The 13,277-nt window shown below is 34.6% G+C and overlaps 2 protein-coding genes across 2 annotated transcripts; both read right to left on the reverse strand.

Annotated features, from left to right (window-relative positions):
- LOC144556042 (uncharacterized) lies at nt 1-1,362 on the reverse strand. The gene is made up of 2 exons (XM_078304525.1): nt 854-1,362; nt 1-559 (listed from the first exon to the last, which is right to left on the reverse strand). The coding sequence occupies exons 1-2, from the start codon at nt 1,291-1,293 to the stop codon at nt 373-375; spliced, it is 627 nt and encodes a 208-aa protein (XP_078160651.1). The 5' UTR covers nt 1,294-1,362; the 3' UTR covers nt 1-372.
- A 5,942-nt stretch (nt 1,363-7,304) lies between these two features.
- Nucleotides 7,305-8,088, reverse strand: LOC144555879 (putative histone H2A.1). Its single transcript, XM_078304317.1, has 2 exons — nt 7,839-8,088; nt 7,305-7,747 (listed from the first exon to the last, which is right to left on the reverse strand). The coding sequence occupies exons 1-2, from the start codon at nt 8,049-8,051 to the stop codon at nt 7,493-7,495; spliced, it is 468 nt and encodes a 155-aa protein (XP_078160443.1). The 5' UTR covers nt 8,052-8,088; the 3' UTR covers nt 7,305-7,492.
- Between the last annotated feature and the right edge of the window lie 5,189 nt (nt 8,089-13,277).

Here is a 13,277-nt window from a genome sequence, read left to right on the forward strand (position 1 = left end):
CTTGTGACTACTAAGCCTTAGCACAAATTTGCTGAAATACTTACTTGAAGGTCACCAGTATTCTTTACATAGAAGTAAAACAAACAATTTGAAAGAAGCAGCTTTATAAATGAAAGATAGGAACAGCATCAGATCACTATTAAAAATGATGCAAAAAACTGATTCGAGTTTCAGAAATTAAACCCGCTGGATGTATTAGACAAAAAGAAAATCAAGACACCAAACGAACAATTTAGTCGATTGTTACTCCCTCAACAGGTTTCAAACAAAACCAGGCTATGTAACTGATCTTTCTATGCCCCCCCCTCCCCAAAGCCCCTAAGACCCAAAAAGAACTTGAAAAAGGTAACCCAGCAAAAAGCAGAATAAAATTTAACCAGAAGACGAGCCATTAGAATTGACAACAGACTTCCTATGGAGCACCCTTCCGGCCGAGCCACTGTCACCACTGATCAAGTCCCTCAGCCCAGAGCTTGAATCCTTCTCCTCCTTACTCTTCTTCTTGTTATCTTCCACCAACCGCTCAAAGTGATTACCGTACACATATTCAGCTGTGTACCTGTCACAATCCATTTTAGGCACCGAAATTAGTGCATAAACAAGTTTCTCTTTGAGCAAGGATGATCTTTTTGCATAGAATACTAAGCTGATCCTAGACAATACTTTGCTTCAGAAAGCAATTTGATACTTGCTATGAGTCTAACAGACAAATAACTAGACCTAAGATTTGGGGCATTGAGATAAAGCCTAAAATTACTGACCAACCGCTCAAAGCGAAAGATGATGAAATCCAACAAATTAGAGGGTATATTATGGTATATTTTAAATTAAAGTAGTAGTCATAATTACATACCCTTCATCCTCATCATAGAGCATTATGTGGCCATGCCACTCCCACACACGGTACTCAGCCTCCTTGTCCACATGAAATCCAACGCATATGTTGTGATCCCCGATGGAAACGGAGTGGCCGGAGTTTGGTTTGAGAAGCTGATCAGCGTCTCCGGACCGAACGAGGCGAATGATCTCCTTCTCGACCTTGGCCTCCTCCTTGGCAAGGGCTCGGCGACGCCCGTCAGAGTCGGGAGAGAAGTCGGGGTCGGGGTCGGAGTCAGCGTCGGCATCGGAGTCGGGGAGGGAGTTGGAGAGGAGGAGGAGGTCCTCTAACGAGTTGGTGAGGAAGGAGTTGGAGTCGAGGTACGGCGGTCGGAGCTGTAAGCGGCTCATCATATTTTGGAGGAAGTAAGCATCGATCGGGGTTTGGGAGGCGCCGTTCTTCGAAGGAGACGCCATGCTTGCGATGAGGATGAGGATGAGGCGGAGGCAGGAGATGGGGTTTGAGGGGAGAGGTAGGGTATTAGACAGACTTGCTCGGTTACTAGGTGCGGTTCGAATTCATATTATCTCCTAAAGTAACTTAAAATTTGAGTTCAGATTTTAGGACCATCGAATCTGCTTTCGCACGAATTTTAAAGGATTATGTGCACTCTTTCGCGGACCGGATTGGTCCAGATTATGATCGAACGGTCAATATCGATACTCACAATTTGATTCTTCAGTGGGTCTGGATTCGCGTGGACCGAAGGTAATCAGATATTTTCCCTTTATTCTGTATGTAGTCTGAATTCCGAATGGATGGAATATTGGAATTCGATATTTTCTTGCTCTCTAGCCCATTTTGCCCGGTTAGCTTGAAACAGTATGGGAGAGAGCTTAGGGTTTAAGAGGCCCATGGAGAGTAAATGGAGAGTAAAGTGTAAAATTTAGGCCCAAGTATGGGGCGAAAAGAGAAAATACCGATAAGTGTACCATTTGATTATGCACTAACTATTTCATCCGTTGGATTTAAAAATTATTAATTAAAATGGATTAAACTCTTAACTTCATATTTCTATTGTCAAACAATTAATAAAATAGAAGTAAGATGATGTAATAACGACGTAAGTTTCAGACGGAGTAACCTACTGTTATTACTTATTAAATAGAATCATGTTCCAATATTTTAATCTTTCAGATGGAATAAATTAAGCTATAACTTAACCTGTCAAACGATATATAAAATTCATGTCCGCTTTGACTATCTTTCTTATCTTTATTAATGCAAATTTATTCTCTCCCATCTGTTACATTTATCACCCTATCATTAGCCTTCATATACTTGATAAAAGCAATCCTACGAGTATTTTTATCCTATATAATTTGTATATTTGGTATTAAGAAATGTAACTAAAAATGAATCTTCTATAATTTTTCTTTTTAATCTTGATGTTATAGTAATTAGTTTTTTACTTTACTATTGTATTTTTAGATACCTGCATATTACATGTATAACTAACAAAAGAATAATTATTTTAGTACCCGCACTACAGTATCCGCGCTACAATACCCGCACTTAAAAGAATAATGTATTATGGTCCCCACTAATTATGGGTGAGGTTTTTGTCCAAAGCCCTTTGGACAAAGACATATCCAAAGCTATTCCAAATGATCTTTCTTAAAATTCATGGAGACCATTTGAATTCAAGGACTCACTTAAATTTATTAAATTTAAATCATTTGCATGAATCTTAAAGCATAGTGAACGGTTAAAGTTCAGCTTTGGACAAAACCCAATTCCTTCAATATGATATCAACTAATTATTATTCTAAAATCACAGCAGCATCATTTCTCTATGACCTACAGTAACTATTTTGATTCTAACAAAAATAGTTTAATTCATAGGAATAAATACTTCAATGCATAGATATTAATACTTTCAGTACTTAGATATTAATACTTTCAGTGTCATATGTAAAAAATACTTAGATATGTATACCTTCGTAGTTATAAATACTTAGAAGATAATATATTAACACTTAAAAAATATATTAATACTTTGATGCGTGACTTGTTATGATTATATATTTTCAAGTTCTCCAATCATCTCCATGTCAGCCTTCCTCTAACAAAAATAGTTGACCTCATGCGTATAAATACTTCAATGTATAAGTACAAATACTTTCAATACTTAGATATTAATACTTTCAGTGTCATATGTAAAAAATACTTACAAGTATAGGTATAAATACTTGTGCGACAACGAGTCTGAAAGTACGTTATCATGGATCTCATTTGAAAGAAAAAATTACATAGGTATAAATAATATGGAAAAAAAATTGTGGATATTTTGCAATCCTTGCAGGAAGTTATATTTCTGCATTTAATTTTTGGTAGTCTCCCCGCGAATATAGTGCTGCGGCTACGGGTACTATTATCTTCACGCTACAGTATCCGCACAATAAATAATTATTTACCTCATAGCTATAAATACTCTCGTACATAGGTATAAATACTTCCATGCATAGATATAGATATTAATACTATAGGAAAAAAATTCGAATTGTAGAGTTTTTGCGATATTCACAAAAAGTTATTTTTTCACATTTAATTTTTGGTGGTCCCGGTTACTGTAGCGCATATATTGTTATTAACTTCCCTAGCAAAAACTATTTAAAATTTTTCAGATTGATATTCTACAACTTTTATGATTTTTAGTATCGCAACTTCCAATTTTTATTTATATCATTCTGTCTTAACAGGCATATATTTGTTAATAACTACAACCTCCGTTGGTGACTTCTTCAAAAGGATTCACGGAAAATATTAAGATTGTTTATCTATTTGTTAATGAATTAATTTCTATATAATTTAATTTTATGTTTCATCTCATCTATCATTAAATTTTTTTTTTTTTAAAGTGGCATATTCGTGGCATATTTAAAATCAGCTGCTGCCGTCCAAAAATTGTTTTTCTATACAAATCGTTCTCATAGGATTTTATTTAGGGGTGAAAACGGAGCGGATAATGCTGATACCATATCCGCATCCGTCGGATAATGAGCGGATACGAATACGGATACGGATAGTAAACGGATATCAAAATTCAAAACCAAATCCGCCTTAAACGGATATGGATACGGAACGGATATTCTACGGATACGGATTCGAATACGGATATAAAACGAATAATGATCGGATAATTCATTCATATGAATAATCCACTCAAATGATCAACTTGTATAATATAATTCAAGTATTATAATAAAGCTGTCAGGGAATACAGCCTCACTAACCGTGACAGACAGATTCATGGCGTAATCCGGGCTGATGTAAAACTGTGTTGCTGACAGAGATACAGCCTCACTAAACCCTAAACCCTAACTAACCGTTTGCAGGCGAGCTGTATTATCCGTATCCCTCACTAACCGTTTGCAGGCGAGCTGTATTATCCGTATCCGGGCTGATGTAAAACTGTGTTGCTGACAGAGATACAGCCTCACTAACCGTGACAGACAGATTCGGTACAGTATCTTCATATACGTGTGAGCATCTCATTTTCCAAATCTGCCACATGGGAATCATAGTCAGGCCTCACTGGGTGTCATCCAGATTACGCCATAAATCAGGCATGCCAGTCCCTGTCAGAGAATCTGATCCTATCGCCAAAGGAGACTGAAACCAAGCAGCACGGACAGGCAGGAATATGAACAGCATGTGCTGAACCATTTCTGGTTGTTCCCCACATATCGGGCAGCTGTCAGGGACGTGTCAGTCGCCTATGCATAACCTGATAAACTGGAATAGCCCAATGCAGCAGCTTCCATATAAAAATACAAAACCGTGGGCTAACAAAAGGCGAATTCCAGAGCCCCTTCCAAAAGGTTCGTGGCAGGTACTGAGTTGGGGGCCGGGATGTGTTGACAGAACCAAGTGAAAGGATATGAAAAGCATGATGCAACGTGAAGAGGCCATCCAACGCAAAAGTAAAAATATGAAAATTAAAAATGCTCAATTAAATATCAAATTTCCAATGATAAAAACATCATCTGAAATTTTGATACACAGGAGGAGATTGCAAACTGTTGGCTTAAAATTACAAAGTAAATTATACCAGCATGGACAAGCCAGATAATACATCTTCAGATTGAACAAAAAAATTGCACTTACTCGAGTGCACGTGAAGAGCCGAGAGCAAGCTTGACACGATTGTTCCAAGAGAGGGATTTACCATGTTCCTCTGGATAATAAATAAAATCGTGCAAAGACCCGTTCTTGTTGAACTCATACACCAGAAAGCGCTGCCCATGCTCATTGCAGTAGCCAGTTAACTCGGTCAGGTTCACATGGTGCAGCAGCTTATTTTCTTCACCGCCAAAAGCTGTTGGTATAGGAGTACAACAGGTTCCAATTTCATGTTTTGATGGGTTTATATGGGCTTCATCATTTGAGAATCTTATTTTCAATCCAATGATAGGTTTCAATCTTATGCCAAATGGAGAGTTAACAAGCCATTAATCCAGACAATATTCCAATAAACCCCCTTAAGAAAGATATATCAGGCATGGGATGCTGTCAGTAGTTACGGAAACCTACAATGAATACAAGAAAGGAAATATATATATCATTTATCTCACTAAATAAGGAGCTTATAATTTCAAATGGAGTAATTCACACAAAAATCACCATAGAATATGTCCAATATCTATAATCAGATGCCGCAAAATTAGTTCCATCAAATACAAAACTGTGTTCCCTACTACATTTTTCAGATGCAACCATTTTTTATGGCTAAATAAACAATGACACTTCTTAAAATTCCAGTAAATTTTTAGGAAATATGCCAAAGTGTTAACCCCTGTTGATTAGCAGCCCTAGATTAAACCATTGTTCCAACATTTAGCTATTTGCAGCATCCATACAAAAAAAAATGGTGGACTAACTTTGGAAGAAAAAAACCCAAAATATCCATCAGTAACCAAGAAAAGCAAAGCCATGATGTATTGGTAATAGTGAATTTAACCTTACCAGCATCTTGAAGAATAGGTGTGATGAGGCTGCCGTCCATGGCCACAGCCACAGCAATGTTTATGCTGCTATTGTACGGGAGGCTCGTCCCTTTTCTGCAGCTTGAGTTCACCACAAAATACCATGTTAGTGCCATCATTGTTACCCCTTTGACTTAATCTCTGTTAAAATTATGAATGGATATGAGGTTCATGTTGATAATAGTTGAATAGTATGTATACTTCACAAAACAAAGAATCTCTATTACCATAAAGGCGATTTGAATTAGCTACAATCATAGAAATATGACCTGGCCCGTGATTTAAACTTGTATAAGTACTCTAAAATTGTAATTATCAAAATTGAAATAAAAAGTTCATTCTACAAAAAATACCTATCAATTGTTCGTATTTGCACAAAATTACTTTAACTTCTGGTATTTACAAGCAGACACTTACCTTATTATGTCTCTAGAGTTGCAGTTTTCTCTAGCTCCTTGTGTTGTCAATTTACAAGCACACACTTAACTGGACGGACTATTCTATAATGTCCTGCACATAAGAGAATATGGCCTATACTTTGATGGTTACCAGTATCAACGTACCAGAATCATCTAATCCTAACATAAACATACCTTGCTTGGGTAAAATTAGTACAAAACTTAACAAATTAGAAACAATTTAGAAAAAAAAATGTTATTATATACCTAGAATAGAAGCATGATGATTGCAAAAAGAACTTTTGTAATTTCCGTCAAAAAATTCACACTAACTGGACTAAAATCGAATTTTCCATTAACTTTTGACATGTATACTAAAATAGGCTGAAAGTAAGCACAGAGAATAAATATGTCAGACATCTACATGTCAAATAATAACTCTCTTTAATGAGGTCGAATTTGTCAATTAATTGCAGATGGAACATCACCATTTCTTTTTATACCAAATTCACTTCAGACAGAACTGGTAAACTAAACATTGGACAATTCATAATATGGTTACAACAGAAACAGTATCAGTATTGTAAGTTACCATTTTGGGGTTTTAAATATCAAAGCTATTTCCAGTGTGCTCCTATTAATAGTCTCCATTGAGGTACTAGTAAAGCACTAAAGCCTGAACTTCAGCCAGTGCAAGTAGGTACCAAATTTCTAGTAGATCAGTAATTTGCTTTTTGCTCATCAAGTTAGGTTTTTTCCCCTATCTTTAGGATCCAGGATCAGAAAAAAAAAAAAAAAAAGCTTCATAATTTAGAACCTGGAGGCCGACCAAAATACAGTCACCAAATACTAGTAAAATTTTAAGGGCACGCTGTTTTGATGTAAGACTAGTGCATGCCTTTGAGACAGTTTTGAGTTGCACACACTGCACTCCAGCATGGCCCCTTTACCCACAATGTATAACATCAATCTCATCAACAAAGTAAAATAAGCCTATTGAGCAAATGCAATTGGTTAATTACAGATAAGCCTATTGCTGCTCAGATGCAATTTAAAGTTCATTTCATTAAAATAAAAACCCCCAAGTACATATCTCCATAATTTTAGAAACAAACCCTATTGCAACTAAGGGAGAACCACCCAACTTTAATTACAAAATAACTAACTCCCAATCCCACAAAAACAACCTAGAAACTAAAAAAACACTCTATCAGCAACAAATCTCAATCTCAAGCCTTCTTAGGAGACTTGGCAGCCTTCTTGGAAGGAGATTTCGGTGATTTTGTGGTCTCTTGGGAGTCGCTCTTGGTCTTCTTGGGAAGCAGCACAGGGTTAATGTTTGGCAGCACTCCACCATTTGCAATCGTCACTCCAGCAAGCAATTTTCCCAACTCCTCGTCATTTCTTATCGCTAGCAAAACATGGCGTGGTACAATACGGTTTTTCTTGTTATCTCTGGCAGCATTCCCAGCCAATTCCAACACCTATTGAAAAAATAAAAACGTTTAGAAACCACTCCTTAAATATGAAAGTTTTAAAAAAAAATATGATAAAAAGCGTGCTCCGTATAATTACCTCAGCGGCAAGGTACTCAAGAACAGCGGCCAGGTAGACCGGAGCACCAGTACCAACACGCTGCGCATACCGACCCTTCTTCAAATAGCGACCAATACGACCAACGGGGAACTGGAGGCCAGCTCTAACGGAGCGGGTGACAGACTTCTTCCTGGGCCCACCTTTCCTCCCAGCGGCTCCCTTCTTGGCCTTGCCTCCAGCAGCGGCGTCCATTTCAAGCTTTTGGGGTTTGAGAAGGCTTTAAATTTTCAAGTTGTATTGTGCTGGTATGAATTATTGGTTGGCTTGTTTTTATAGGGAGGCAAGTGCGATCCGTGGAGTGTGAATTTCACGGTTAGATGCGCTTCGGGTTGGACGTACAGGATGCGTTGGCGGATCGAGTTTTGATTTTGGTGAAGGGGCCGAAAATTTTTGGATTTTGGCGCTTCTGCTAGAAGCCTGAAAAATAGCATATTAGCCGCGTGAACGGTGGATATTATTGATAATTTTATATTTTTGTTAATTTGCTCACAATTTTGGAAGTATACTACAGCATTTTCATCTCTGACATGTAATTCTGGACATATTTTTTAATAGATAAAAAATTTACATGGTCTAAACTGAATAACTCAATTTGTCATACATTATTGGATAGATTTCTGTGTTAAAAAATTAGAAAATATATTTGAGTCGGAAATGAGAGATTATCATACATCGTAAAGAATTATTATGTTCTTACATGACAAATAATCTAAATTCTCATTTATTATAAAAAAAATCTTTGATAAATTTAATTATCACTAACTTAAATGGAAAACGGATTCATTTCTTCCCTTAACTATTTTTTTTAATTGATCTGATTATGGAATTTTTATATGAATAGATTCAAGAGTAAATCAAATAAGTAATTCAAAAGTTTGTTTAGGATTTGTGTCATGCATCAAATAGTAAATTACCGGCTTTCTATGTTTTGCATATTTTTACGTAACTATAGAGAGTCGAGATATAACTCATAATGTAAGTATCTCTTAAAAAAAAAAAAAAATTAATTACGAAATACAAATGCCCTTTGAATGATGAGAAATTAATGTTCACTTATATGACACGACTTCAAATTTTATTATTCAAGTCAGTAAATATTTTAAAATTTTATTTTACATGAAATATAGAGTAATTGCTAGATTCTCGTTCGCATCATGAATAAAAAAATAAGTATTTAGATTTTTTTTATTCCGAGAAAAAAGAAATAGAATTTTCATGCATGTATTTTCTATTAGCTGAGTTTTTTAGATTTGCACCTCAAAAAATAAGGTAAGCAAGAAAGAAACATAATAAATAGAGAACTAAATAAATATGAAATACCTTCTGAAACACTCACTTTCATAATTTTGACATATTTTCCTTGCCTGGAATCCAATTTGATCATAATCTTCTTATTGTGTCAACTAATGCAATCACTTTCTATGTACGCAAATCTATCAATAATTTTTAAAAATAATTGTTATTTCATGACTTTGATAATGAATGGAGACTCGAACTCATTAATCTACTGTAGAAACTCGGAGATTGGAATGTCAATAAGAGGAGAGAAAGAAAAAAAATTAAAAGAGAGAGTTATTAAATAAATCAGACGAATTTGAAAAATTACCAGAAAGCGGGATCCTTGATGAATATGATATTGGACAGTGGTATGATTGTCGGTTATTTTTCAATAAATATACAAGAGAAGAATTGTATTGGCAATGGAGAACTAAAGTTAGGAGTTTTTAGAAGGAGATGCAAACGCAAAATATTTTAATACCACAAACTAAATTAGAAAAATATAAAATAATTTTTTCGCTATAAATTAATGGGTCAGTTAGTTATGATCCTACTTTAATTAAATAACACACTACACATTATTATATTGTTCTTTTAAGGTCTACTTTTGAAAGAATTGTCATTTCGCAACAGAATTTCTGAAATATTTCTCAGCAACTCTCTCCTGACCAATAAGCATTTTTAGAAAACCCCTTCGCGATGGAATAAATATTAATGATAAAAAAATAAAAAAATTCATATAACTCATCAAAGGTCCTAGGCATATTGCCAAGTTGAATATGGCAAACAATATGTTTGACCTCTGGAAAATTATTAGGTGATAATTCACAAACATATGAATCATTATCCAAATGGACTGGATTTGACTAGTAGGTTTACAATATTTCAACAAGTTATATTAAATTCAAAATTTTAAAGGTATTGAAAATTAAATTCCTTAATTGACACAAATTTAAACAGGGAAAGTTCTTAGGACCAAACTCGCTCCCAGGGTCTTCGGCCTCACTACAATACCTAATTATTGCTAGGTCAATTGTTTTAAGTTTCTTATCCTATCTTATTAATTTATCCACTTTTGTGGCGTAACACTACCCAGGCAAGGGTTTTTCTCAAACTTGTTTACCTGGATGCATTTAATTCTATAACTAGCTAGGTTCTAGACTAGTCACGATCTTTCTACGATGATTCTAATTTTGAATAATGGTTTTCGAGAAAAAATCTTTAAGGCCGTGTTTTGTTTGTCACAGGATTACACTGTCACACCCAGAGGCCAGGCCGAGCACGCGACGCAACAAAACGATATTTTCGCATCCATTCGTCGTTCTGTTAACCTACGTCACAACAAAAAGAAAACATAAACAATATGGAATCAGCTACAAAGTCGATTAATCAGTTATTTAATGACGCAGCTTCTCTATAATTGACTTAATAATAGTAAACAATCATTTCAATATGATTGGATTAATCCACACAATTAAATATCAAATTACGTATGTATATTTAACTGATAATATCAGTTGGGTCTAGGTTTTCAATAAAAGCAGTTACATTCCAGTTGGAATCCCTAAAACAGGCGATTCCCAATATTCCAATTCATTAAAAACAATTTCAGTATCTAGACCCCATATTCCAGTTAAATATACTATTATAATCCGATTATCCAATTCAATACCAAATAAATCAAACAAAACAAAAACACATATTATAGAGAAGTCTGATTACCTAGTAGCGATCAGTTCAGAAATCCAATTCGAGATGCAACACTAATTCAAAATCAACGCGACGTAGTCAGAATTTCAATCAGACATACGATCAAATAATAAATCAAAATCAAAATTATATCCAATAACTTTCTTCTCTCTTTCAATTCTCGGCTTTCATTATTTGTAGTTTTTTGTTTTCATTTTATTCTTTTCTACCCGAGTCCAGGGGCGGACCCAGAATTTTTGTCAAGGGGCACTACTATAAAAATGGTCATTGTACACGGATTTGACAATTTTATATAAAAATCGTATAGAAATTATAATTTTTTGGAAGCTCGAAATATCTGTGGGATCTCTACACGGATATTTATTAAAGAATCAGTGTAGAAAGTCTTGAGAGAGCTACATGGATGTTTATTAGGAATTGTACATTGATTATTGCTTAAATAACAGTGTAGAAAGCCTTGAGAGAGCTACACGGATATTTATTAAAAAACCGTGTAGAAAGGTAGGAATTATACACGGATGTTTTTTTAAATAACAGTGTAGAAAACTTGAGAGAGCTACACAGACCTTTATATAAAGAGTCTTGTAGAAAGGTAGAAATTGTACACGGTTTTATGTTTAAATAATAGTGTAGAAAATCTTGAGAGAGCTACACGGGCGTTTAACAAAGAGTCATGTAGAAATGTTATTTTAGGGTTTTGGTTATATAAAAGACATTATCCTTCCAGCACCATTTTGATCAATTAATACTCTCTCTCTCTATATATTGAATGTTGGTCTGATTTCTGTGCATAAGGAGGTCGGATTTGAGATCTTTGAAAGTAAGAAGTAAAGAAAACGCCTAAGGTCTCTATCATCATATATGAGAAAAACTGTTGAAGATCAGTACTAACGCTTCCGCCTAAAGATGTCTGCACTTCAGAACTATAAGATTTAATACTTTGCTATTTTATTTTGGATTTACGGATTCTGGATTGCTTGTATTTTTTAATTGCAAAACACGTCATGAATTATTAAGACTATCATTTGATATCAGAGCAATTGTAAATTCATATAATATGCAATAAATTTATTTTTACAAAATTGATTTTTAGTGGTTCGTATAAAAGCTATACATATTCAATTAATTTTATGTGTAAATATTTTCTTATAATTTTGGACGAAAATTTTAACTGAGAATTTTTATTCTCTATTATGTATGCACATATATGTTGATGAATGTTATTTGGAGATGCAATATGTTGAAGATCTTTAACCAAGAGACATCATGTCATGGATCACATGCATACTCTTTTTTGATATGTTGGATCTAATACGCCTTAGTTTGTATGAAATTTCGGTCCAAACTAGATCATAACCAAGCGTTTTGACAATTTTGGTTACTAAGTGGTAAGGATATAACTTTTATACAAAGATTGTATTGAATCTTAAGAAGTATATGTTATGTTTTATCACATGAGATTGCATGTACAAAAGGCTTTGTATATATATGTGTTGCATGAATTGTAATCTTCTACATTTTCTTGTTACTAACTAATACCAAATTATAATTGTAGTATCAGTATGGACCAAAGCAAAAGTGTTACACCAAGGAGCAGATCGACGATGTTAGATGTATGTGGGCAAGGTGGTTTCAATTTAAATTTTGTAATGCTCAATATGGATTTGTATAATTTTGTATAATTTAGTGTACATGAATTATTTATACTGTTGTATAGTTTTGGAATTCTGAGTTTAAAAGGCCTCTGTTTAATGTTTCTCTGTTTTGGAATTCTAATTTTAAATGGCTAGCAAAATTGGAGGCTAACCACCAAAAAAAAAAATTGGAAAAAAAGGACAATTCTACACTGACATTTAACTAAAGTCCCTGTAGAAAGGTATTTAAACATTAAAAAAAAAGTGAAAAAAAAAAACAATTCTACATAGACATTTAACTAAAGTCCGTGTAGAAAGATATTTAAACATTAAAAAAAATAATAAGAGAGCTACACAGACATTTAGCTAAATATCTGTGTAGAAAGAGTAATCGTACACGGACATTTAGTTAAATGTCCGTGTAGAAAGAGTAATCGTACACGGTTGTTTATGTAATAATCCGTGTAGCTCGGTTATTTTGAGAGCGACGCTGGCAAGTGTTTGTACACGTTTGTTTATGTAATAATCCATGTAACTCTCGATAATCGCTCACGGGTAAATATCTGTGTGTAAATATTCAAGGATCTCTACACCCTCACATTCCACACGACATGAAATCCGTATAGCTCCCATGTTTATGTCCGTGTATAATCATTTTTTGGGCTACGTTTGGGCTTCTATGGTGATCACACGTTGGTTTTTGAAGACCTTAAATGTTCTTTTTGGCTCTCGCACTGGCGCCGATTTTTTAATGGGATCTCTAAGGGGTGACTGTTTCAGTCCGATTGATTAAGTT

Source organism: Carex rostrata, chromosome 6 (assembly GCF_964058835.1).
Source record: "Carex rostrata chromosome 6, lpCarRost1.2, whole genome shotgun sequence".
NCBI lineage: Eukaryota > Viridiplantae > Streptophyta > Magnoliopsida > Poales > Cyperaceae > Carex > Carex rostrata.

What these genes read in the sequence shown, in the direction of transcription:
- LOC144555879 (XM_078304317.1), bottom strand. Translation starts at nt 8,051, where the DNA reads ATGGACGCCGCTGCTGGAGGCAAGGCCAAGAAGGGAGCCGCTGGGAGG. An exon ending in TTGAGTACCTTGCCGCTGAG is followed by an intron (nt 7,748 to 7,838) that starts GTAATTATACGG and finishes TTTTTTCAATAG; the next exon opens with GTGTTGGAATTGGCTGGGAA.
- LOC144556042 (XM_078304525.1), bottom strand. Translation starts at nt 1,293, where the DNA reads ATGGCGTCTCCTTCGAAGAACGGCGCCTCCCAAACCCCGATCGATGCT. An exon ending in CTCTATGATGAGGATGAAGG is followed by an intron (nt 560 to 853) that starts GTATGTAATTAT and finishes GGATTGTGACAG; the next exon opens with GTACACAGCTGAATATGTGT.